A 24,770-nucleotide genomic window follows, 5' to 3' on the forward strand; every position below is an offset into this window, starting at 1 on the left:
CGCGGCTGCACACATTTGGGGGCACAAACGCACACGGTTTGTAAGAGGGCAGAATAAGCCCAGCAGCTTTTGCTTAGGACACAGCCTAAACACCAGGCCAGCATCTCCAAAGTCCTGGGGAGTATCAGCCTCCTCCCCCAGGGCAGTGGGCACAGCCCTCAAGCCGGCCAGTTGGCTCGCTGGCCTCAGTTTCCTCATCTGTGAAGTGGAGGCAGTGTAATGGGTAGGTAGGTCCCAGCCATCATCTCGAGTGGGCACAGCCTTTGGATGGCACCCCTGGACGGAAGAGTGGATGGGCTTGGGAAGCCCTGGGCTCATGGCATCTGCTTTGGGCCTCGGGCTGTGCAGGGAGGCAGAAGAGGGTCCACCAGGGCCAAGAGCCTTCTGCGGGGACCGGCTTTCCATCTCACCCAATTGCACAACTCCTGCTCCAGGCGGGGCATGCCTGCCACCCACTCTCTGCAGATCCGAATCTCGTTGCCTGGAGCCTCCCGCCCGGGCCCCCACTTCCAGCAACATGGGCAGAGCTGCAATGCCCCCAGCACCTCCCTAAGCCCCCATGATACCCCCTGTACTGTATTACCAGGACCTCTCATGGCAGGAGGGAGGCAGAGAGGGCAGGTGGGCAGACTGAATATGGGTGAGCTGAGCGGGTCTGCAAGCATGATCTCTGGAGTCAGACACACCTGGTGCAATTCTCAGGTCCACCACATGGTTACTAAGTGTCTCTGATGCTCAAATTCTTAATCTGAAACCCAGAGGCATTGTATTCACCTCACAGACTGCTGCACAGAGGGGGAGAAGTGCTTATGCGTGCACCTGGTAAATGCTGGCTTATTCTAACAAGATGGCTACTTTCTTATTAGCAGAAAGGCCAGGAGGCCTGAGCCATACCTGGTGGCGTGTAGCAGAGCCAGGACCATAGCCCAGGTACCCGACCTCATGGCTCGGTCCATCCACCTCTCAGCAGCAAGAGAACCACGGATAGCTTCCAACATGACCCATCAAGGGCCATAGTCCAAACCAATCCAGTGGGATCCACCCTGATTCTCCCATGCTCAGACCGGTGGCACAGGATCTGCGTTCAGACATCTCAGATTCCCAGCGGTCTTCTGCCAAATGGGAGACTATCGTGCTTCCTGCCTTCAAAGGGTCCCGTCCCAAGTGGCACCGAGGGTCTCCCTGCCCTCCCCTGGGCCTCCAGCCCCAGCCCTGCCTCATCAGCCCTCCACTCACTCACAGAACTCTCCTGGAGACTTGTACTTTGGCTCTGGGACACACCAGCTGGTCCCCTGGAGTCCCATGGTCCCTTGGCCCATCCACAACCCACAGGGCTGGGGGGCTCTCTCAGGCTTGCAGAGAGAAGCTAGGACACTAGGAGGCGCTCATGAGCCTCTGTCCAGTCCCAGCAAGATTGGTCTGGGCTGGCTTCAGAGGGGCTGGACAGGAGTTTATTTCAAACTATTTCATGTGGAAACCCTGATGCTTCCTCTTTACTGGGGGCGTGGGGGGGGGGGTTCCAAACAGGTTAAGGCCTTCTCCCTGCTGGCTGACTTTGGCCAGAGCAAACCAAGGAATGGCTTCCACACACCACCAGATCCCACCAGCCCCCTGACACAGCTTCTGGGAGACCCGCAAGGCCTCTGGAGCACTCAGAACAGCCCGAGGAAGGGCCAAACCCATTTGGTTGCGAGGTGGGGCTGCTCACATGGGCGGTGGGGGAGGTCAAGGGTGGCGCCCTGGTGCCAGAGCCAGAGCCAGCCCCCAACTTGCAGGCCTTCCCGGCTCAGCCTCCTCACCTGTACAAGGGCGGCAGAGGGGGTCTGGAGAAGATAAGTGCTCCTCAAAGCTTTTAAATGCTTCTGAGGTGGTAGAACCTTCCACCTCTGCCCAGTGGAATTTGCAAGGAACCGATACAGACAAGACAGTTGCTCCCGTTCAGTGAGGGGCAGAGTCTGGAAGCCCCATCTCCATCCTCCTAATTCCCCTAATGAACCAGAGCAGAACTGGGGCTGAGCACCCTGAGCCAGCTGCAATCTGTTCTGGGGCTCTAAGCACCTTTGGCAGCTATGAGCAGCTCCTGGTGCCCCCTGTCCCCAGCCCAACACAATTAAAAACCCACTGGATTAACTTAAAACGGGGCAGAAGCAGATGGAGAGAGAGCAGTCAGTTAACACCGCACCACGCACGTGGTGGACTGGTTCAGAGCTCGCGCTACAATATCAGACGCCTGTGGTTCAAGGCCGGCTCTCCCCAGCTGTGACCCTGGCCAAGTCACTCGGCCTCTCTGAGAGAGTATCAGCTGACCACCCTCATGGTTGTTTGGAGGGTAAATGACCTAACGGAACAAACTCTGGTGAAGTAGGTCCTGTGTCTGTTGCTGTCACAATTAGTGACAGGAAGGAGACACATCACTACAGTGAGGAAGCTGAGACACCGAGAGGCTAAGTAACCCGGCCAGGGGCACAGAGCTAAGCGGGGATTCACCCCTAGGCAGTGGGCCCCCAGGCCTATGTGTTTAACCACTAGGCTCTAAGGACCAGGCCACAGAAAATACCCAGATCCCGGGAAAGTCTCTGCAACTGTTGGGAAGGCCTAACTGATACTTTGTACAGCCGGGTCACTGAGCTCCTCCCAGCCCTGCATAAGCCAGAGCCAGGCTACCCACAGCACCAGAAACTATGACAGATGCCCGGTTGGGCACCAGAGAGGGAGGGCACAGGGACAACCCTGGGCTCCACCTGCACCGCACAGCACCCTGCAAGGTCCGCAGCAGCGTCTGTCTCTTACAGATGGGAATGGAGCACAGAGGGCAAAGCAGCCTAGGCAGGGCATGCTGGCTCGGTGCTTGACCAGAGATTTCATCCCCCGCCCGCCACAAAGCCCACAGCCCAGGCCCTTCCTCACCCTCCTGTTCCTGGGCCAGCATCGGACAGGCTGAGAGCCACCTGCCCGGGTCTCCCACCCACGCTGCTGCCGCTTCTGATGAGCCAATGCTGCCCCCTCCCTGCCATCGGCTCTCTTTACAATCTCACAGGCAGAAGACGCACATGTCAGAGGAAGATCCAGGCAGATCCAGCTCCTGTCCCCAGGTGCCGAGCTCCCCAACACCAGGGGAAAGACAGCTGTGCACGTCCCGGCAGCGGTTATCCAGTCCACCCCACGGGGGCATCTGTTCCTGAATCACAGCTGATCAGGCCAAGGGGCTGTCTCCTACAGCTCACCCACCTCCCAGTCACGCTCTGGGATTCCTGCTGCAGCCTAAGGGCTCTGCTCCAGCCAGCACACTGTCTCTGGGTTCCCCCCCCCCCAGGACCCCGGCTCCTCAGCCCAATGTCCACACTCTGTCCTTCAGAGCCTTTGGTGTGGCCAGCCCTGTGCCCGTGCAGCATAGGGCATTAACGAGGGCAGACACAGCCCCTGCTGACCAGGTGACCCTTGCATTCTGCATGTCACAGGGTCCTCCTGCTGCACCCCCCAAATCCCCCACACTCCATGTCTAGCACTGAGCTGGGGACCCTCTAGGCTACCTGGTCTTGTTTATGTCATTTCCCTACACAGTGCTGGACACACAGTAGGTGCTTGGAAGGCTGAGCTGCCTTTTGGATGTGCACCGAGGTACCCGACCTCATGGCTCCGTCCATCCACCTCTCAGCATCAAGAGAACCACCGATAGCTTCCAACATGACCCATCGAGGGCCATAGTCCAGACCAATCCTGCGGGACCCACCCCGATTCTCCCCTGCTCAGACCTGCGGCACAGGATCTGTGTTCAGACATCTCAGGCTCCCGGTGGTAGGCGGCCTGCGGAAGGCTGGGGCTGAGGGAGGCCAGGAGGAGCTGCCTGCTCCTCCTCTTGTGGTGGCCTGGAGATAACCAACTGCACCCTATTTTCAGAAAACAACTTTCCGACCGAGCATCTCTTCTCCCGGGAGGGGCTGGCCCTGTGGCATGCCATGCTCTGCCCATGAGCAGCAAGAGAGAGTTTGCACAGTGACATCTGTACTCTTCCCAGCCCCGGCCCAGGCACGCAGCCTCTGAGCACTGCTGACCAGTCTCCCACAAAGGGAAGACGGGGAGCTGGTCTATGAGAAAGTTTTGGAAATCTGAGGACGTGGTCTCTAGGAGAGAATTTTCAAAGTGGTGCCCTGATGGTGCCAGTTTATGACCCCTGTGATTCCCCTCAGGAGAGGCCCAGGTGTCTGGAGGGTGGGCCTGCAGCTCAGCCCGGCTGGGCTGTGCACATGTGGTTTCACTGACCCGCTGCTACAGCCATATAGTTATCGAGCCCCTCCTGTGCCAGTGAAGGTGCTGAGATACCATGGGAATACTTTAAAAAAATCTCCACTTAATAGATGAGGACATGGAGGCTCAGCAGTCTCCCAGCTGGCAGGTGGCAGAATGAGGATTTGAGCCTGGGGTTCTCTCGTCGGGAGTGCCCACTTTTCACAGCAGCACCAGCCCAGGTGAGCACCTGGCTGCCAGCAACAAACAGCTCCTTTCCCCATGACACTCATACCACGTGGCTGGCTTTCATCGGCACATAGGGACACATGACAGACAGGCTGGCAATTGCCCTGGGACACCCCTGCCAGTTGGTGAACCTGGTGAGTCAGCCTCTTCTCAGAAAAACAGAAGGCTTCTCTCCCCATGAGGCTTAGAAGTAAACCACACACATGAAAATGGCCTGGGAAGCTGAAAGGCCTCTCTGAATGGGGACAACGACTGTTACTCAGTTTAATAAATGCAGTGTCCACGTCACTACAATAGCTGATTGTACTGTGCAGCTGTTGTATCAAGAAGGGCAGCCATGGACAGCCTGCACCCAGACACTCCAACTACCAAGAACCCGAGACTATGGCCTTATTTGGAAATAGGGTCTCAAGGATCAAGGTGAGATCATACTGGATTAGAGCAGGCCCTAAATCCAACCAGAGTGTCCTTACGAAGACAGAAGAGGACATACAGAGACACAAAGAAGAAGGCCATGTGAAGATGGAGGCAGAGATTAGAGTGATGTGTCTACAAGCCAAGAAATGGCAAGGATGGCCGGCAGCCAAGAGGAGAGAGGCATGGAGTCTCCCTTCAAGCTTCCAAAAGGAACCAACTCTGCCAACACCTTGATCTTGGACTTCTGGCCTCCAGAACTGTGAGACAATAAATTCCTGTTGTTTGAAAAATAAATAAATAAATAAATAAATAAATGCAGTGTCCAAAGTACAAGGCATTGTGGGGACAACAAAATTAGCAAAGACCCAGCCTGTTCACTCTAGCAGCAGGGTAGGGAGAGGGGGTAGCTGAGCCAGTAGAGGTCTAGAGTCTTCCTTCTTCCCTGTGGGAGGCCAGCCCATGCACCTGTGCACAGGAGGGGGCCCACGTACGGAAGGCTTCAGGGCAGTGGGTGGGTGGCAGTCCAGCAGAGGCAGGCACCTGGCAGCAAGGGGAGGTCAGGGGTCAGCTGTACTCAGGAGGGCTGAGCGAACAAGTAAATGGAGAGAGAATAATGTAAACCGGGTTTCTCCCCATTGGAGAAGGCACAAATTTGCAAAGGCATAAGGCTGGGCTGAATCCTGTGGTGTTGGACTGAAATCAGGTACTGGTGTGAACCCATGGTTTTTGATAAATAGACAGGCACAGAGATATGCATGGATGGGTGTGCAAATGACACGTGTACACGCAAGCAAGCTTCCTACCTGTCCACAGGGAAGGTCTGAAAGCAGTGACACCCAGAGGCAATATAAGGGCATCTAGTTCCTGGTGTTCCATCCTAAGTATCATTTCCCACTAAAAGGAACTAGAGCTCCCTGGAGAAAAGGCTGATCCCAGGGCTGAGGCAAAGACAGAACATGAGCCCAAAACATCTTTTTGTGCCAGGAAGTAAGGAAGGGCTCACAGAATAATGGGGATGTGGCACAAAGAGGACACAAAGCCAGTTTGCAGGGGCTGCACCAGGGACCATGTCAGCATTGAAATAAATGATGATGGTAACAGATTGGAACCCACTGAATTAAACAGGATTCCATGAGTCCACACTGGTGTAAATAAACAAATGGGGAGAAGAAAATATTCTACTTTACAGAGAATGCTAATAACAAATGTAAGAAGAAATGATGCAATTAGTTGGTGACCATGATAGAATTCAAGCAGCAGCAACATTAAGACTATTGGATGACAGGAGGGTGCGGATGGGATTTAGTCTCAGAGCATGCCCCCCACATAGTTATCAATCACAAAGAGAAGAAACCCACGACTTTACATGGTTTTATAGCAGTCGCCACCTTAAACATGCAGCGTTAGCATCACGGGTACTGCGGCGAGTTGACATGGCGGGCCTCCTGGTATGACACAGAGGAGCACACAGCTGCACTTCTGTGATATTCTGGCCCGAAATGCATGACCTGGGTCATATTATGGGGAAACAGCAGAAAGACAGAATGTCCTGTGATCTCCAAAACTATCAGTGTCATGAAGGAGGCAAGCTGGTGAGGTGCCCTGTAGAGGCGGGGCCATGAGCTGCTTGCCCCCAGGCTGGATATTTCCCCTCTAAGGGAGTTCATGCGATACCTGGACGGGGTCTGGCTCTGGGCAAAGGGTACATGGAATTTTTTCCTGTTCCGGTAATCTCAAAAAAACGGTTTGGAAATAAGAAGGCTCTGGGAAGTCAAGGGATGCCAGATAATTCTCCCAGAGGTGAGGTATTTGGGATAAAACAGAAATGGCCCTGGCATGGGAGGCAGCACAGACCCCAGCTTGCCATGCACTTACCCTTGACCTCAAGGTGGTCCTCTGCCACTCTGGGCTCTCCCGTACCCTCAAGGCCCCTTCCAGGTGGGAGGACTGGGAATTCCATCTTCAGGAAGGCCTTGAAGACAGCAAGACTCAGGCAAGCCGAGGAAGCGGCGCAGAACAGGAGGCAGGAATGGCCTGAACAAAGGCTTGGAGGTGGGACAGGCTCAGAAGGGGCCGCAAGGGCTGGAGGGCTGCTCCTCAAGTGGACCCCGGCCCCTCGGGCTGCAGGAGTGCCAGAAGCCCCATGCCCAGCACTGGCAGTTCTCAGACTCTCCCTGAGGAGGTGCCAGCTGGCAAAGGAAAAAAGGGACAGGCGAGGCTGCCGCGGGGCCTGCTTTAACACCCGAACCCCAGCTGCCAGGGGCCTCTCGCACAGCTGGCAATGAGGTCCCTGCCCCCAGCACCTCCACGCTCCCCACACCTCACGACTGTGCCCATGAGGGTAGCTGTGGAGGGTGAGAGCCTGGAGGCAGGCAGGCTCGGGGCAGGTGTGGGGTGGTGGGGACTGGCTCTGCGGCAGGACCTGTGGGTCAGTTTGCCCCATCTTGGCAGAGACACAGCCACTGTGTGGAACAGAGGGCATGCAAAGGCATGGGGGCCCCAGGCAGGAATGTGTGGACATGCGGGCAGGCCCACGTGCACACACGTGTGGAGGGAAGCCTGGATAGGCCTGTGTATGAATGTGTGGGAGTGTATGTGCCGGAAGCTTGGTTGTGAGTGTGGAGACCTCGTGTGACTGTGCATGGGTGTGCGTGTGGGACCTGGTGTGAGCTCGCGCACACCCCTGGCCCCAGCAGCTCTGACAGGCCTGTGCAGCAAGGGGCCCTCTAGCGGCCCAGCAGAAAGCAGTCTGAGGAAGAGGGGAAAATGAGGCTGACCCTAAAGATCTGGAGAGAGGTGGCCAAGCCAAGGAACAGGAGGGAAGACGGGGGGGAAACCTGGAGGAGACGAGAAGGCCAGCCTGCGGGAGCCTCCTCGGGGCAGCAGGTCTGTGTGGCTGACGTGGCCCTCTCAGCTGACACAGGCAGGCTGGCTTGCACTGGCCTCATGTGAGACATCTGGGCATCCTGGCTGGCCTGGCCCTTCAGCTAGGGAGCCTCAAGCCCACCTCCTGGCCCCCTCTCTCCAGCCGGGGCTGACTCAGGCTCCCCGGCCTGCAACGCGCCCTGGCGGCCCCCTCCTGGGGTCTGCAGTCTACAAGCCTAGAGACAATGGCCCCAGGCACTCATTCTGTGCCAGGGCAGCTGGGACCCCACCCCAGGTGGCCTCCCTCTCACAGGTCAAAGGGTGTGTGTGAGTGCACACACAAGTGTACCAGCAGGTGTGTGGGACCTGGGTGTGAGTGTGAGGCAAAATGAGGCCCTCCCGTGTGGGCGTGGGGGAGAGGGGGTGCTGGGGGGGCCACAGGTGCCGTGTGTGGGTGGCAGCCTGGAGATTTCAGTTACAGGGGACCAGAGCCCCTTGCCCGACCCTTCCTGGATGGAACAGCCCAGAGGGTGCAGAGCGCCGGGAGGCCCATTTTCGGAGATCTATAGTCTGTGAGCAGGGAGGGGCCCTGGCTGGGTGCCGAGGGGTCAGCTGAGAGCCGCACGCAGGCTCAGGAGTGTTGGTTACTTGGGCTGATTCCTGTTTGTAAACTAAGCAACAAAGCTGCACTTTCGGGAGGGTTTTCTTTTTAAGAATCCCCCAACTTCACAAACCCGTGGAGGAGGTGCACAGCTGTACCTGAAAAAGTGACTCTTGTTCTGAGATTCACCATCAAATACTCAGAAGACACCCACGGATGCAAAGACATGACCAAACCGTGCGTGACGAGCAGACGTCCCTCCTGCCACTGTGTTTGCCGCCTGTGCACCGTGTGCCCGCATCTCTACCTGCGGCTTTAACGGCCGGGCTTGAGCTCGGATGCAAACAGCCCGCGAGGCAGAGGAGGCGGTCATGGGCTGGGTGGAATCTGAGGCTTGAGTGATGGTACCGATGCCGCTGCCCTGTCTGGGCCTCAGTTTCCACACCTGAAAATAGGACGTGGTGACACTGAAATCTCAGTATCTGTCTGTGGGGCAACAGGACCAGCCTCGCAGGACTGTCCCTGGGTCCACAGATACAGAAATGGCCTGGCACCCACGGGTGCCCGTCAGGGGTCAGCGGACGCGGATGGGTTTGGCGCTTTATTCAGCCCCAGCCTCTGGCTGCCACGGTCCCTACTGCAGCCTGTCTGGCAGGAGGCCCACCAGCCTCTGTGGGCCGTCTCTAGTGAGGAGGACAAGCCCCTGTCCAGGCAGCCTGCTTTATTTTGAGGTAGCACCGGCACACCTCCGTGGGCAGCATCCTCCAGGGTTAGACGAGGCCCCTTCCATCACTTTCCAGAGCGCAGAGAAGGCCTCCAGTGGTATGAGCTGAAGGCTGTTGAAGAGGTCTCTGTCTGCCCCTTGGGAAGGGCAGCGTGGGGACCCAGCCCTGAACACTACATCATCTGCATGTACAAGGAAAGGGGGACCCTGGGGCAGGCTCCCCGACCGGCATGTGTCAGAAAGGGTGTACAGAGCTATTTGGCTGACGGGCCAGAGGGACCTCAGAGACTATGCAGACCAATCCTGAGGAACCACAGTGCTCCTTGTCGCACTACTCACTAAAAAGGTCAGAGGCAGGACCAGCTTCAGGCACAGCCAGATCCAGGTGTTACAACACTATAACTGGGGTAAGATGTGTGCAAGTACCTGGGCAGGCCCTGCTTCATCAATTGGGTGCCAGGAGGCACCACCCTACTTAGACACCTCCTTGCTGTTTCACTGCAGAACAGGTCCAAGACCCCAGACCCCGTCGTGGGATGTCATGCAGGTAAGAAGAGCAAATGTGGGCTGCGGGCCCACAGCACAGCCCTTTAGAAATTGGTTGAAGGACCCCTGGAAGGTACCGGTCAGGTCCAGTGGGCTTGGAAGGCCCTGCTGAGCCCTCCTCCCTCCCGGTCCCACCTCTCCAGAGCCTTCCGGGGGGCCCTGATACACGCAGGTTCCTAGGAGGAAAGTTCCAGGGGCTGGGAGGCTGCCAGCAGGGGGTTTCACTTCTGGGCCACACTCCAGGCCCCGTGGCCTTCCTCTGCAGCTGCCCCCTGGCCTCACCTGGGGCTCCCTTCCTCACGCGGAGCCCACCAGCCTCAGCTGGTGTCTCCGTGGCAGACACAGAGCCCAGGAGGGCTGTTCACAGTTGGAAAACCTTTTCCCTCGTGCTTTGGGCAAGAAGCAGCCTTGGTCAGAGACCAAGAAGGATCAGGGTCAGGTACCAGAAGGTGCCACCATTCCTAGTTCTGTCCCCTGCCCACCAGCCAATCAGAGAGCTGGGAAATCGAGCAGGTATGGAGGAAAGGTGGGGCAAGGCGGGAGGGGATGAGGCCAAGACGGGTGTGTCTGCCCCTGCCAATCCCACCCTCACCTGCCACTGAGCCCCTCTGACGCCCTCTCCCCCGAGGGCCCTGGGGCTCCCTGCCCAGTCTCCCATGGGGCCGTGTCCGGGTGGACTGGGCTGCCGAGTGCTGACCCTGCCCCCGGGACCCCCAGGACTTTGAGGAGCACAGGCCCCTCACCCAGAACAGCCAAGTGGTGATGAGGATGGGAGCAAGCGGGACCCAGCCCACCGTGCAGGGGATGCCAACCTGTACAACTCATTTGGCAAAGTCTGGTGTCATCTGGTGAAGTTGACCATGTGTGTCCCCCACGACCCAGCAGTTCCACCTCCAGCATATCTACACTAGAAGGACTCAGGCCATGATCCCAGGACACAGGCCAGACGCTCCCAGAGAGCCTACCCAAGCGTCCCCTCCGTGGGAGGGCAGCGAGCGGTGTGTTCATGCCACAGGGGACAGGGGACAGAGGACACACGGCCTCCAGGATGAACCAGCCAGTTAGGCGGCACATGCGGGGATTCCAGTTTGACAAAGGTCAGCTCAGCAAGACCTGCCCCCGTTGAGGGGAGCAGACGCACACGGGGGAACCACAAGGAATACCAAGCAGTGGCACCCACGCAGGTTGCCATGGAGGCCTTTGCGGATTTCCAGCCCACGGGCTCCGCGATGTATCAGGCCTCACCCCCGCGGGGGCATCCGTGTGCCCAGAGCGCCATCTGCAGGGAGAAGGGGGAGGTGCAAGGGCCCCACCTTCCAACAGAAAGACACTGAGCCCTGATGGAGCCACAGAGGCAAGCTGGATCTTTCTAGAAGCCACATTAAGAAAAGTAAAAATTAGCGGATGAAATTAACACAAAACATCAGCATTTCAACATATAATCAGTATGTAAAACTAAGAATGAGTATTTGCACGTTCTTTCCCCCCCACTTGGTCTTTGACATCCGTGTGTATTTTGCACTTGTTACGCATCTCAAGGTGGACCAGCACCCACCACTCATGGGACTGCTACATGTCACCTCCCCCCACCAGGTCCTTGGATGAGCTCAGGGCCTGGCCTGGGTCAGAAGACCCCGCCAGCCCCTGTTCAAGTCACAGGTCATCTCCATGCGGCCCCTTTCCTCTGGCAGGGCCAAGTCCAGGGTAGTGTGGGCTGTGGGTCAAGGAGGGAAGGGACGTCCTCGGGCCTGTAAGTCCCCTGGTGGCCATTCTCAGGATGGACCAGCCACCCGCAGCTCATGGCTACTATATTCAACAGTGAGGCCATGGAGAGGGGCCAGCACCAGAAGGCCCTTCGTCCCACATGCTTTAGGCGCCCCCGGCCTCCTGATGTAGGTGGGACACAGCCTCCCACGTGTTCACCTGCTCATTCGTGGACCTGCGTCTTCCTCCTGAAGAAGTGTGTGGACCTTCTCCAGGGACCCAGAGACCCAGAGGCAAGCTTGGGCCTGGGGCAAGATCAGCGCCTTCTCAGGTCACAGGAGCATGGCTTAGGCTGGCCAGAGAGACCCCAAGTGAGGCCACATTTAATCCAGATAGACGTGATTTTCCTCCAAGAGACCAAAGGCAGCAGCCCTGTGAAAAAACTTCATGGCTCCCTCCTCGCTGCCTTCTACGCCAAACCACTGTGTTTTCCATTAGGAAGCATGCACTGTGCTCCTTGGCCAAAGGTGCTGGGTGAGCGGCCGGTGGTTGTTGGGCTGGCTCCCAGTGGGTGGCTGACACTGGGGTGGCACCATGGGCCAGGCAGCACCAGGCAGCAAGCAAAAGGCGCGAAATCCTGCTGTTCACAACAGGCCCAGGCCCTGCACCTTTGGTGAACAGTGGGATTAGGGACTTGGGGCCCCAGGCTGGCCTCTTGGACAGAATGTTTCCAGGGTTTGTGAGTGGGGTCTCCCTTACTCTTAGGCCAGACATAGCAGAGGGGACCCAGGAAAACCTCCTTTGAGGGCCTGGGGAAGAAAGAAGGTTCACATTCCAGGTGTGCCAGGGGCTTTAAGAGGGCCTCTGGTGCTTGGGAGGTCCAGGAAGTAGTAGGAGGGACTTTCCGGCCCCAGACCCTAAGTACACTGAGGCTTCCTCACTCGGCTTGTGTCCACTTATGGCTCCCAAACGCACAGGCCTCTTGGGTCTCTCATGCAGGAGAAGGGCCTCAGAGTGAGGGGCAAACCCGCTAATCTATTTCTCTGACCGTGTCTATGCAGATACCTCAGGACAGATGCGATACATCGCCCCCAAATCTAAGTATCCCTGAGTAACCATGTTTTAAACTAAGATCGCCAACATCCACAAAATTGTACTTTCCTCTGAATGGCCACAATCAAAATGATCTAGAATAAGGCAAGACAACACTCTGACATCTAAGACGTGTCAATGGCGAGGTGAACCAGACCTGGGCACCACAGGGCACCTCCACATGCCCACAAGGACCTGACCCCCCTACCGGTACCCTCAGGAGCCTGCCAGGGACCAGGCTGCCTTCTGATCCAGCAAAAGAAACACAAGCTCCCCTGGAGATGGAGGTTCGGTTCCTGAGCTCCCCTGACCTGTCCCTGACCAAGCACGTCATCCCTTGTTGAGTGGCAGATGCACAGCAAAGGAGAGGGAAGGTGACCAGGAGGGGCCAAGCACCAGCCCGGGTAACCTCTGCTCACAGTGAAGGACCCCACAATGCCGGAGGGGTGCAGCCCAGATGCAGTCGACTTGCTGTGGGCAGGAGCCTAGGACAGCGGGGCCCTGGCTTTGTCCTCTTCACACTACACCTTATTCAAATCCCAGTGTGAAACTCGGACCCTCTATCAAAGGCTACTTCGCCTTGCCATTCTCTGCTACGAAAAGCCAGCCAGGCCCACTTACTACTCTCCCATTTGGAAAGAATAACCCCCTTTATTTTGGCGAAGAAAACAAAACAAAGACATGGGCATCCCAGGAGTCCACAGAGGAAGGCAGGCGGACAAGCCTGTCCACACGTGGGCACTCACCTGAACTTTCCGGTCCGCACCTGCAGAGCCCTCATGCCACACCGCTGGGCGCCACCAACATCACCCACGATATCATCTCCAATCATGACGGCCTGTCACACAGTGAAATGCACTCAGAAGCGATGTCAGGGGAGCTTTATTCCTGTTCCTCTTCATCTTTTTGACATAAAGCAACTGCTTGATTTTCATGTTTAAGACCATCACACAAATTAAACAAGATAATGTTGACTTGGATTAAAAATCAGCCCACCTTGACTATATCTCCCACTGCCCCCCATGGGCCAAGTGACGCTGAGCATCACACATTTGGGCCATCTGAAGTCAGTCAGCAGGTGTCCCAGGGTTACGGAGACACGAAGGTGTGAGGCGAGGCTGACACTGTCTTGCCTCTACTTGAACTTGGGCTGAATTTTACCTGTGGTTAAATACTCTATAGCCAGGTTCAGTACTCTATAAATAGGTTATTTTGCCAACTGTTCGTTCTGTGAAGACTAAGTACGTTTCTGGCAAATCTTTGTAGCCCACAGTTTAGATGGTTCTGCTCTCAACAGTGAAAGATAAAAACCAAAATAGTAGTCAAACAACAATACACACACAGGAAATGCCCACAGCCTGGAATCCATTTCAAACAGCAGCCCCTAGGAAGTACTCTCCCACCTGAAACAACTAGAAAACCAGACCATATGAAACAATAGTTTTCAAGACATTGACTTTTTTTTTTTTGGTATCATTAATCTACAATTACATGAGCAACACTGTGGTTACTAGACTCCCCCATCATCAAGTCCCCACCACACACCCCGTTACAGTCACAGTCCATCAGCGTAGTAAGATGCTATAGAATCACTACTTGTCTTCTCAGAAGACACTGACGATTAAGCAGTGAAAACAACGATCTCTAAAACACAGGAAACAAATGAAGTGAGCCCTGCCCGTGCCCCAGCTTGCTGCCTGGACCTGTGTGTACAGTAGAGAGGATCACCTGGGGGCTGGCACCCTGAATTGAAGAGACAGAGGTGAGAGCTGAGGGCCCAAGGCAGCAGGGGTACCCGGAGTATGAGAGAAGCACTTCCCCAGAGGGTAGTGGGGGATCTGCAGAGGGTAGGGCCCCTCTGGATGAGGCAGTCTTCTGCAGACTGCTGGAGAGCACAGGCACATGAGAAAATCAGCCAATGCCAGGGAAAGAATCACACCGAAAAATTAAAGAAAACAATGCCTGGACCTCACACAGGGTTGGGAATAGTGCCTGTTCCCACCAATCAGACTGGAAAATCTCATAATTCACAGGGTACTGGGTGGTGTTCTCAGAAATGTCTTGCCTCAGGAGTGTGGTATAATTAGCCTTAGATTAAACCCTGCCCCGTCGCTGCCTCCCAAATCTTAAAAGCAGTATCTGGAAAGATCAAACTGTCTCCAAGAAATTTAACTGCATCCCAGAGCAAAAATATTTATGGGCACATGAAAATATCCAGCACCCATAAAAACGTAAAATTCACATTGCCTGGCATCCAAAGAAAAAAAATCAGACATGCGAAGATAAATATCACAGATAATGAGGAGAAAAAAATCAATCAACCAAAACTGACCCAGAACTTACACAGAATGAGCATACAAGGACATTAAATCAGTTAATGCAATTGTCTTCTGTATGTACCAAAAGTTGAGAGACATGGAAGATAAAAGACCCAAAACAAAGTCCTACAGTTGAAAACTACAATGCCTGGGATGGAAAATATACTGGATGTGATTGATAGATTAGAATATACAGAAGAAAAGATGAACAAACTTGAAGATGTAAAATGTCTTCAAATGAAACAGAGAGAGAAAAAGTAAAGCATCAATGAGCCATGACAAGACTTCAAAGGGCCTGACATACGTGTAACTGGAGTCTTTGGCTGTGAGGTGAGAGGGGAGACAGAAACAATATTTGAAGAATAATGGCTGAAAACTTTCCAAACACAAGAGAAACAATAAATCCACAGATCCAAGATCCCAATCCAAGATCCAACACCAAACACAAGGATCATGAAGAAAACTACATCAAGGCACCATCAAACTGCCTAAAACCAGACACAAGAAGAAAAAATCTTAAAAACAGCCAGAGGAAAAAATGCAAGTTACTTCTGAGAAACAAAGACAAGACATCAGATATTTCATTGGAAACAAATGCAAGTGAGAAGACAGTGGAGCACATCTTTCAAGTACTAAACTGGCAGTAAGGGGTAACCCAGAATTCTATACCCAGCAAAATTACCTTTCAGAAACAAAGGTGAAATAAAGACATTTTCAGATACTAATTTAAAGACTTCATCACCAACAGTCCCACATGCAAGAAATGTAAAAGGAAGCCCTTTAGGCAAAAGAAAAATGGAAACATGGTTTTGCACAAAAGAATGGAAAACATGGGAAGGGTGGCCCACAGCATGTGTTGACCTTCCTGCCTGCTGACGTCCCTTCCTCTATTGACCAGTCCTTTAGGACTCAGCTCAGGGGACTATACCTTTCAAGCCCAGCTGAGTGAGGCCCTCCCAAAGCATTCTGGGATTACCCCGCTGCATTATACTGGTTCACCTATCTCCCTCTCCCAGAAACGTGAGCTCCTGGAGAGAACTGTGTGCTGATCCTAGCACTTAACTGATAATCAACAAAGGCCTGGTGAGTGGATCGATGTTTGAATGAAGGCATGGCTGTCTGCCTGGGGACACTTAGGAGACCCAGCCTATAGGACTTCCTACCAATGAAGAGTTTGCTGGTGGGGAGGACAGCCTCTGTCAGTGTTGCTGAAACATTACCATCAGCTCTGCTCTGCCATATCAATGTGCATTATTAATATTATTGTCTAAATTGATTCATATTTTTTCATAAACATATTTTTAAAGAAAAAAGAGCAGCCTCTTTTACTCAACTGCCATAAAAATTTGATTAAAAGCTTCAAAATATTTTCAGAAGATTCCGTTAATGAAAGAAGAGTCTGACACCTTAAGACATCAAAACGTATTCCAGATCTACCTGCTCTCAAGTCCATCACAGAAGCCACAGGGGGAAAAAGCTTGAAGGAGATGGCCACTGACCACCAGTGCTGAGAATTCTGCCAGTTGTTAGTACCTACAGCCCACAGCAAGACACAACACACTTGAGATAAACTGCATTTCTTCCAGTGACTATTTTGAACTTTATGTTTCACTATTTTCTCTGATCTTTTCTCCATCTAATCCCATGTTTCCCAAAGTGAGTTGCACATACTGGTGACATGCAATTTGATTTCAGACAAGGACATACACTTTTAATATAATTGTTTTGTGTTTATTTAAAAAAATAGTCTATTTATGGTAAGTAAGTGATTCTGGCTTTCCATTTGTAGTAGTTATCAAAAGTTCCTATTTAAATACATTTATTTAAGTTTAAAAAAATGAATCAATTTAAAGAAACATTTAGTAAATAACAGTGCCAGTGGCAAGTACCAAGACATGGTAAAAATTGGAATTTTTTTCTCTAGAATGACTCATGCAGGGAAAAACACTGCCAAATCCAAATGGGTTTAATTCTTGGGTTTAATCAAGCTCCCTCACAGCTATGTGGGATTCATCAGTCACCAGGAAGACACAGCCAGCAGCAATGTGTGCATCCCGAGGGGGCACACCAGAGCCTGCTGCACACACCGGAGGTCACCTGGGCAAGCACACAGCTCACCTGGGAGCAGAGACCTGAGCAAGGAGTTGCTTGGTCCAAGCCAGCCGCAAGCCCCAGTATGAGATTAGACTTTGTCCTTCTCACAGCTTGTCCTGAAACCATTAGGCCAGCCTCTGAACATTCACAGTGTTCCAACTTGGGACCCTATCTCCTGCTGGCAGAGGTTGGGGGCCTTAGCAATGAAAAGAGCCTTCCAATTATTACATGTCATGCCTGGCACTTTCTGTGCTTCTGGGGAAAACAGAATTTTACACACACACATGTGCACGCACACACCTGGCCCCCTCCACCTGGAAAGTTGCAGAAATTCTCCAGAATACAGCCTCCCAGGGCTTCTTGGGTGAGGGCATTTGTTGATGTGGCCCAAAGAGATACAACCAGGGAGATCTGGGCCCTGGAGAAAGAACTCTCAGGGAGGAACAGCAGCTGTGTGGTTCCAGGCAATGAACCGATGCCCACATCCAGGCAGAGCCCCGCAGCCATGCGTGTGGCTGGAGGAGCACACGGGGGTGCAGCTGCCTGGAGCAGTGAAGCCTATCTGGGCCAGGTTGTGGGCTCCGCATACCAAAATGTGCTCGGGCCCTGGGGATTTCACAGATTTACTATCGGTGAAGGGCAATAATCACACAAGGAGGAGCAATTATTGCCAAATCATTTAGGATTTAAAAAATCATTGGCAAGAAGATAGAGGTCAAGAGGTGCACTGTCGGGGGAAATAAAAAAAGCCCACCTGTCAGGCCTGGGTTGCACTTCCTCTCTGCCTGCAATATGGTAAAGGGAAGACAGAGACACACACCAAGAGGTCGGACTCCCACAGAAATCCAGAGAGCTGGAGGCAGCGGCACAGTCCTTTAGGCAGGTTTTCTGGTTTGGGTTCAAAGGCAGCTTCTTTCATCCTTCCGAAGTATTTTCCACCTGCCACGGTCTCCCCTTCACTGTCCTAGCTGCCAGGGGAAGAACCGATTCTAAGGGGTAATGATGTTTGGAAGCGCAGGCTTCCAGGGCCAGAGGGCTTTCCCAAGAAAGCCCACATTTCACAGATGCGCTGGTCGTCCCAGGGCTCTGCTGGGGTGGGGGCGGGTGGTGCTGCTTCCTCTCTTGGGGCAACGGACAGCAAGGCTGCTGGTGAAGGGGCAGCGGGCTCAGTGGGTGTTTCAGCCCCGAGGGGCACGCCACCCACAACAGGCCTCAGGGTGGGCCCTAGACCTTCAACCTTTGGTTTCAGAAGAACCCAGGTCCCCCAGACACCAGAGATGGCTCATCGCTAAGTAATTTTCCCTGGTCTGACACATTCCTAAGAAACAGCATCAACACAGCAAAACTCTTTTATAAGAAGTAAGACAAGTGTTTTGGTGAGGATGTGGGGAAATGAGCACCAGCATATACAGCTGGTAAGGAAGGTGAACTGATACCACCTTTCTGATAAAGAAATGAGCAACGTGCATCATGGCCCAACACCACCACCACTGGGATTATTAAGCAAACAGTTAGAAATGTGTAAAAGGATGTGCTTACGAGGGTATTCACCAAAGTTATGCACAAAAGGGAAATTAGAAGTAATCTAAATGTGCAATAGATAGGGGATTGGTAAAGAACATTCCTTTTGAAGGACATTTGTTGTTGTGGCCCAAAGAGATGGAACCAGGGAGATCTGGGTCCTTTTGTAGGAATGTAGCCACAAAAATTACTTTGTGCGAGTGCTTAAGTAAGCACAGAGGAAGCTGTCTGCCCCGTAATATTGTGGAGGGAAATCATGTTTCAAATAGCACATCCAGGATCACCCCCCAAAATGTACATATAGACACAAAAACTTTGGACAGGTTAAGAATGCTTTGTGTTATTCCAGTTAGTGGAATGATGAACAGGGTTTATTTTCTTGTACTTTCAGAATTTTTCCTATCTCCTTTAAGGAGCATTTATCTTCATTAACAGATAAAATACAAGTATTTTGAGAAGAAAAAAAATCTAACAAAAAGGTTCTCAGGGAGAAAACGTCCTAGGAAAAACTAAGACATAAGGTTTTAAAGATACTTCATGGCAGAGATGGATCACAGAGGCAAAGCAACACAGGACTGGAATTTCCTGAAACTTCTGTCCATCTCAGACCTACTGCTGCGATGCTAGGCTGTCTGACGCAGAGTTCATACCAGGGCTACAGGAGCGGGTGAGCAACAAGGTCACACTCTCCCAGCAAGTCCCTGAACTGACACACCCAAACACCGTGCACACAGCTGCGAGGCGGGTTCTGGGCCTCGGAAGGGCTCAGCCAACAAAAGGGATGGAACTTCCGTGGAGATCTCTGAAGGAAAGATGTCACAGGAAAGATGTCACAGGAGCACTGAGTGGCCCCAAGGGGGACACTCACTCCCCACACTGGCCTCCCCCTCACAGGAACAGACTGTCCTGAGCCCCCCACAGAAAGAATGAACCACTGAGAACCAGGAAGTGAGATGCCCAGCTCTCTTAGGCTAAACCTACACGCTTCACCAGTATATGACAGGTTACCTGGACCACCTAAGATCTTGTCTAACTTTATCTCCTATAGTTTGTAGCAAGCCCAAACTATATATTTAACATTTTTAGAAATAGAAAGTGATAATGGACCACTTTATGCCTACAAATATACCTACAAACTTCATTTACCAAACCTCAAAATCCTGTCACACTGCTGGCCCCTCCTTGAGAGCTGGGGTACAGCAGAGACCTGGAGGACTGGGTATCGGCCTCACTCCTCATCAGCCCAGTGATCCTGCGGCCAATACTAGTCTTTTCTGTGACTGCTCCCTAACACTGTGGTTCTCAGCTGGGGCTGGTCTTGCTCCCTGGGACCATTTGGCAAAGTCTGGAAACATGTGGTTTCATAACTGGGAGATAGGGTGCTGCTAACATCGCACAGTGCACAGGACAGCTCCACCCCAAAGATTGAACTGTCCCCAAAATGTCACTAGTGCCGAGGTCAAGAAACCCTTCCCTAACCTTAAGGTGGAAGTGCAAGTACCCATGCCAAGGGACTGGATGGAGTAGAGACTTCATGAAATAAATGTATAAGTGACACGCACCTCAGGCTCCTCATCTGTGGAATGAGGGCCCCCAGCCCCCGGCACTCGGCTGCTGCATGCTGGCTCCTGTGCTAACCAAGCACTCTGATTTGGGCAGTCCCAATTTCCATTGAACTTGCAGAATTTATAACTGATGGAATGTATGATTATGGAAAACTGCCCAAACATTCACATCATTTGAGCTTTAGTATGAAGCTATGAAGCCACCCACTGATTGAGAAGCCTCAAACCATGAGAATCAGGGATTTCTAGAAGTAACCTTTAAGGTGTGTTATTCTTTGCCTGATTACTGAAGCCTAGCAAGGGCCTGGTTACCTCTAAGAAGTTTGAATTTCCAATCTGTTAGAGTAATACCAGCAATCTGTTATTTCTAGGCTACCGAGGAAAGGTTAAAATGAAAATTGGATTTGGGCAGTTACATCCATTCCAAGCGCAGGCTGAAAAGTCCTCAGCAGCAAGAAGCAAGCCTGGGTCTTGGAAGAAGCAGTTATCAAGGGAAATGACTGGTGATAACTTTATTGATTAAAACCGCTTGAAAAATTTAAGGTTTGCCACAGCCTGGCACTTTGGCAGCAAGACAGCTCCACACAGCCATTTTTCATTAAAAATAAAGAAGCAAGAACAGAGAATTATTACCTTGTGCTTAACACACAGTTCATTTGAACTGCCCTTATTTTGAAATACTGCTTTAAGATGTCTACACATCCTGAGGCTCAAATAACATTAATGAACATTATAGAAAAATGGTGGAGTGGGGGGTTAAGAACATGCAACTGCCACTCAACTGTCTGTCAAGGGGACAGACAGACGTGACATCCAAGGGTGAAGGACAGAATGATAATGTGGGAGGTAAATAAGATTCTGCTTTGCCATATGTGCTCAGAGCCACCAGAGAAAAACAATTCCTTAGTTACCCAGGGCCACAGATGCTCGTGATGGACAGGACAGCGAGGGGCCCCCACCTCAGCAGACACAGACCCACCAGGCATCCGCACCCAACTCCATGGCCCCAGCACCTGCCAGATTAACTCAGGTTAACCTGACTCTTTAGGGGCCCTGCTCCTCCTGGGGTGCGGGTGACAGAGGGCAGCTTCTCCGTGAGAACCTAAGAGATGCTGACTGTGAAAATAACTGAAAAAAAAAAACTAAAAGGAAGAAGGAGGGTGCATCACTCCAGGTCGCACTGCCCACAGATGACCAACAGCAGCGTCTTAATGTTCAGTTCCTGTGCGCTGTGTTCTGGGTGGCGGTAGCTTGGCTTTGGCTGAGGGAGGCTGTGTGAGATCATGGTCATGCTGCTCACATAATTCCACAGACTGGCTTTTATACTCACAGTACATTAGCCTGTTTCCCAGTCCACAGCAAAGTATCTTTAAGAATTTATTCTCTTAAATTCATCCTGAGTTGGATGTAAATATATACATAGTCATTTATACTGCAGAAATGGAAAGATAAGCATATTTATTAAAATGGCTATCAATGAGAGAGGAGTAAATAGATTTAAAAGGACAGAAGCTACACTTCCTTGAACACATTTTGTTTTGTGAATTTGATATGGAACCACAGAAATATTTTATGTACTTATGAAACAGATTTGAATGTTGAAAAACCAATTCCCTAAAAATCAGAAGTGATTCAAAGAGTGTCTTATTGGTGGTCTACCACCCACCTTTCCTAGTGGTTTTGCAATGCAGTATTGGGCCATCAATCTCTAGAGGGCTCTGCTCTAGCAAAAGCAGAGCCCTTGCGAGCCCGGCGCGCAGGCTCATCAGACTCGGTCGTCAGTAATCACAGTGCTGTGGCCCAGAACACTGGCCCAGCAGCCACCAGGCTGTCCTGGTCTTGGTGGCACTGGCAGAATGGCTGACGGCACCCACTCTTTTGTGTCTGGCTGCTTTCACATGGCATAATGTGTTTGAGATTCAAGACTCGTGTGTGCATTAGGGGCTAAAACAAATGATTATGTTGGTATTCTTGAGATCCAGGACTTTTGACATGGAAAAAAGGAATTACAGATATAAGACCCATGAGGTCAAGTAAAAAACCCACTAGCCTGAATCTGAATGAGAAATTTCAGTGTGAGCTCATGGTATATTTCATGTTTAAAGATACATATTTCTCTGAACCTTGTCAACTCAGCAAGGCTTAAGAGATGATGACCAACCCAGTAGCAATGAGAAGTGTTGATGTTCTGATTATAGTTTCTGAACACTATTTTCCACTAAAGGGAAGCATGGCTCCTTGGAGGGATAGTGGATTCCAGGCATCAGGCAGGAAATAATTCCGTCATAACAGGGAATAAAGATCCTCAGAGACCACTGGGACCAGGTCATAAGACTCAGAGACCAATTGGAAGAGGTTCCCAGTGGTCAAAGGTGAAATACTTTGAATATGAGTAAGATAATAAGACAATAACTACAATGGATTGAAATACATCAAATATGCTTAAATCTATTTATAGTAATGTATGTAGTTTTAAGTCTTGGGAGGATGCTAGAGAATCAACTCGTTATTCTGAAACCTAATAATGGGAAAGAAACAAGTATTAATCTGGAGTTTCCTATATAACTGTATTGCAGGGTAACAAACAGTTGGTGAGGAGAAGTTTCCTATATAGAAATAATCCAGAGAAAAAAAATGAAGAATGACAGAATTCAAATATCCCTATCTTGCAGCCCTTAATAAATGAATGGGGCTCGGCACTGATCGTCAATAGCTGATACCACCACAGAAGGGGACAACTGGACATTCTGAGCCTCCTGAGGGAGGACACACCACCACCTACAAGGTAATCATCAAAAAATTGAACCAGCCTCTGAGCAAGATTCTAGACGGAACTATGCACACACAGGAAACAGAGAGGACAGAGGAGCATGTCAAACAACACCACCAAGGCTCAACCAGCCAAACACAGCCTTGCCTGTGGGAAAGGCTACAGGACAAACAACAGTTTCTTCTTTATAATGTTGCAAAGAAAAACAAAAGGGAGATGAGGGGATCGAAAGATTAAAAAACACAAGAATCCCACTGATCGATCATGGTGCAAGAACTTCTTTGGATCCTGATTCACACAATGGTAAGCAACATAAGACAATTATAGGACAATGAGGGAAATGTGAACAATGACTGAGAATTGGATGATATTAAGGAGTTATTGTCAGCGTTATTTAGATGTGATAACGGCATTAGCAATGTTTTTATAAAGAACTCCTATCTTTTAGAAACACATAGAAATATTTACATTCATAGGAGATACGATTTCTGAGATTTCATCCAAAATAATCTGGGGGAGAGGAGTGGATGGGGCTATAGATTAGACAAGTGTCTATTCATCTTGAAAGAGTTCCTAATGACCAAATACGGGACAATTTGAGCAACAAAATAAATAACAATAGGAATGGATTGTAACTCATGGAATAAAGCAAATATTCTTGAGTCCATGTTGGAATGAATAAACAAAGAAATGGGAGAAAAAGGAAAGCTCTTCCTTACAGTAAATTCCAGTGAATAAATATAGACGGAATAATGGAAACAGAAATATCACCATTTGGCCAACACCACAGTAGCAAGTGTTTCAAGTAAGAATTATCAATGGATGCCATAATTAGGAGGGGAAAAGAATGACAGGAAAGGGGATGTTTACATAGTGTGAAAGTATTTTGTTAGGTACAAAAGGATGAGTAGTTATGTGCAGTGGATGACACTGGCGGACACCACCTCCAACAGGGATCAAAGTGAGCCTCACCATGGCCAAGTGCCATCATGGCCGCCCACTGGGGTCCACCCAGAGGGCGCAGCGATGTTGCTGTGAGAGTGCTGCCCAAAATGCGTAACCTAAAATTAAATCATGAGGACCGAGAGGGTATTATGCTAAATGAAATAACTCAAAGAAAGACAAATACCATATGATTTCACTTACATGGGAATCTAAAAAAACAAATGAACCATCAACCAAAATCCAGAAGCAGACCCATAAATACAGAGAACATACTGGTGGTTGCCAGAGGGGAGGTGGGTGGAGAGATGGACAAAATAGGTGAAGGAGATCAAGAGGTACAAACTTCCAGTTATAAAAAAAAATGAAGTCATGGAGATGAAAGGTACAACATAGGGAACACAGTCAACGATATTGTAATAATTCTGTGGCCGATGGCAACTACACTTAATGTGCTGAGCATTTTATAATGTATATTCATGTCGAAACCACTACATTGTATACCTGAAACTATTATAATATTTCATCAACCATACTTTATTAAAAAAATTAAAATGAAACTTTGAGAAAACAGGAAAAAAACAAACTGAGAGACATGGTACAAAATAACTGGCCAGAACTCTTCCAGAACGGCAGGGGCAGGGTCCTGGGAAACGAGGAAGACGGAGGAACCAGCCCAGAGGGAATGGCAGGTGGGGATGTGACCGCCAAATGCAAGAGCCGTGCAGGGATGGCTGACGACACCTGCAGAGCTCTGGAGGCTAGCGGGGAGTCTCCATCAATGCTCATTTCCTGATTTTGTAATTGTTCTGATTGTTACATAAGATGTTAACATTCGGGGAAGCTGGTTTAAAGGGCATATGGGGATTCTTTGTACTAACTTTGCAGCTGTTCTGTAAATGAAATTACTTCAAAATGAGCAGTTAACGATATTTAAAAGTGGTTATTAGTTGATAATCATGGAAGCTCAGTGATGGATATCTGGGGGTTCATTGTGCTACTTTCTCTACTTGCGCAGATGTTCGAAATGTGGAAATATGGGCTGCAAAGTTAAAGAGGAGGTTTTAAGAGACAAAACAACTGCATGCAAAGTATGGATCCAGTCTGGATTTGATTCAAACAAACCTACATAGAGGGA

At 50.9% G+C, this 24,770-nt stretch overlaps 1 protein-coding gene across 1 annotated transcript in view; it reads right to left on the reverse strand.

Moving 5' to 3' along the window:
* Window positions 1–24,770, reverse strand: part of LHPP (phospholysine phosphohistidine inorganic pyrophosphate phosphatase) — a 117,316-nt gene that overhangs the window by 63,945 nt on the left and 28,601 nt on the right. Inside the window, exon 6 of the mRNA XM_017647901.3 lies at window positions 13,169–13,260. Coding sequence (XP_017503390.2) covers window positions 13,169–13,260 — 92 coding nt within the window. The remainder of the gene's footprint in view (window positions 1–13,168; window positions 13,261–24,770) is intronic.

Source organism: Manis javanica, chromosome 7 (genome assembly GCF_040802235.1).
Source record: "Manis javanica isolate MJ-LG chromosome 7, MJ_LKY, whole genome shotgun sequence".
In the NCBI taxonomy this organism is placed as follows: Eukaryota; Metazoa; Chordata; class Mammalia; order Pholidota; family Manidae; genus Manis; species Manis javanica.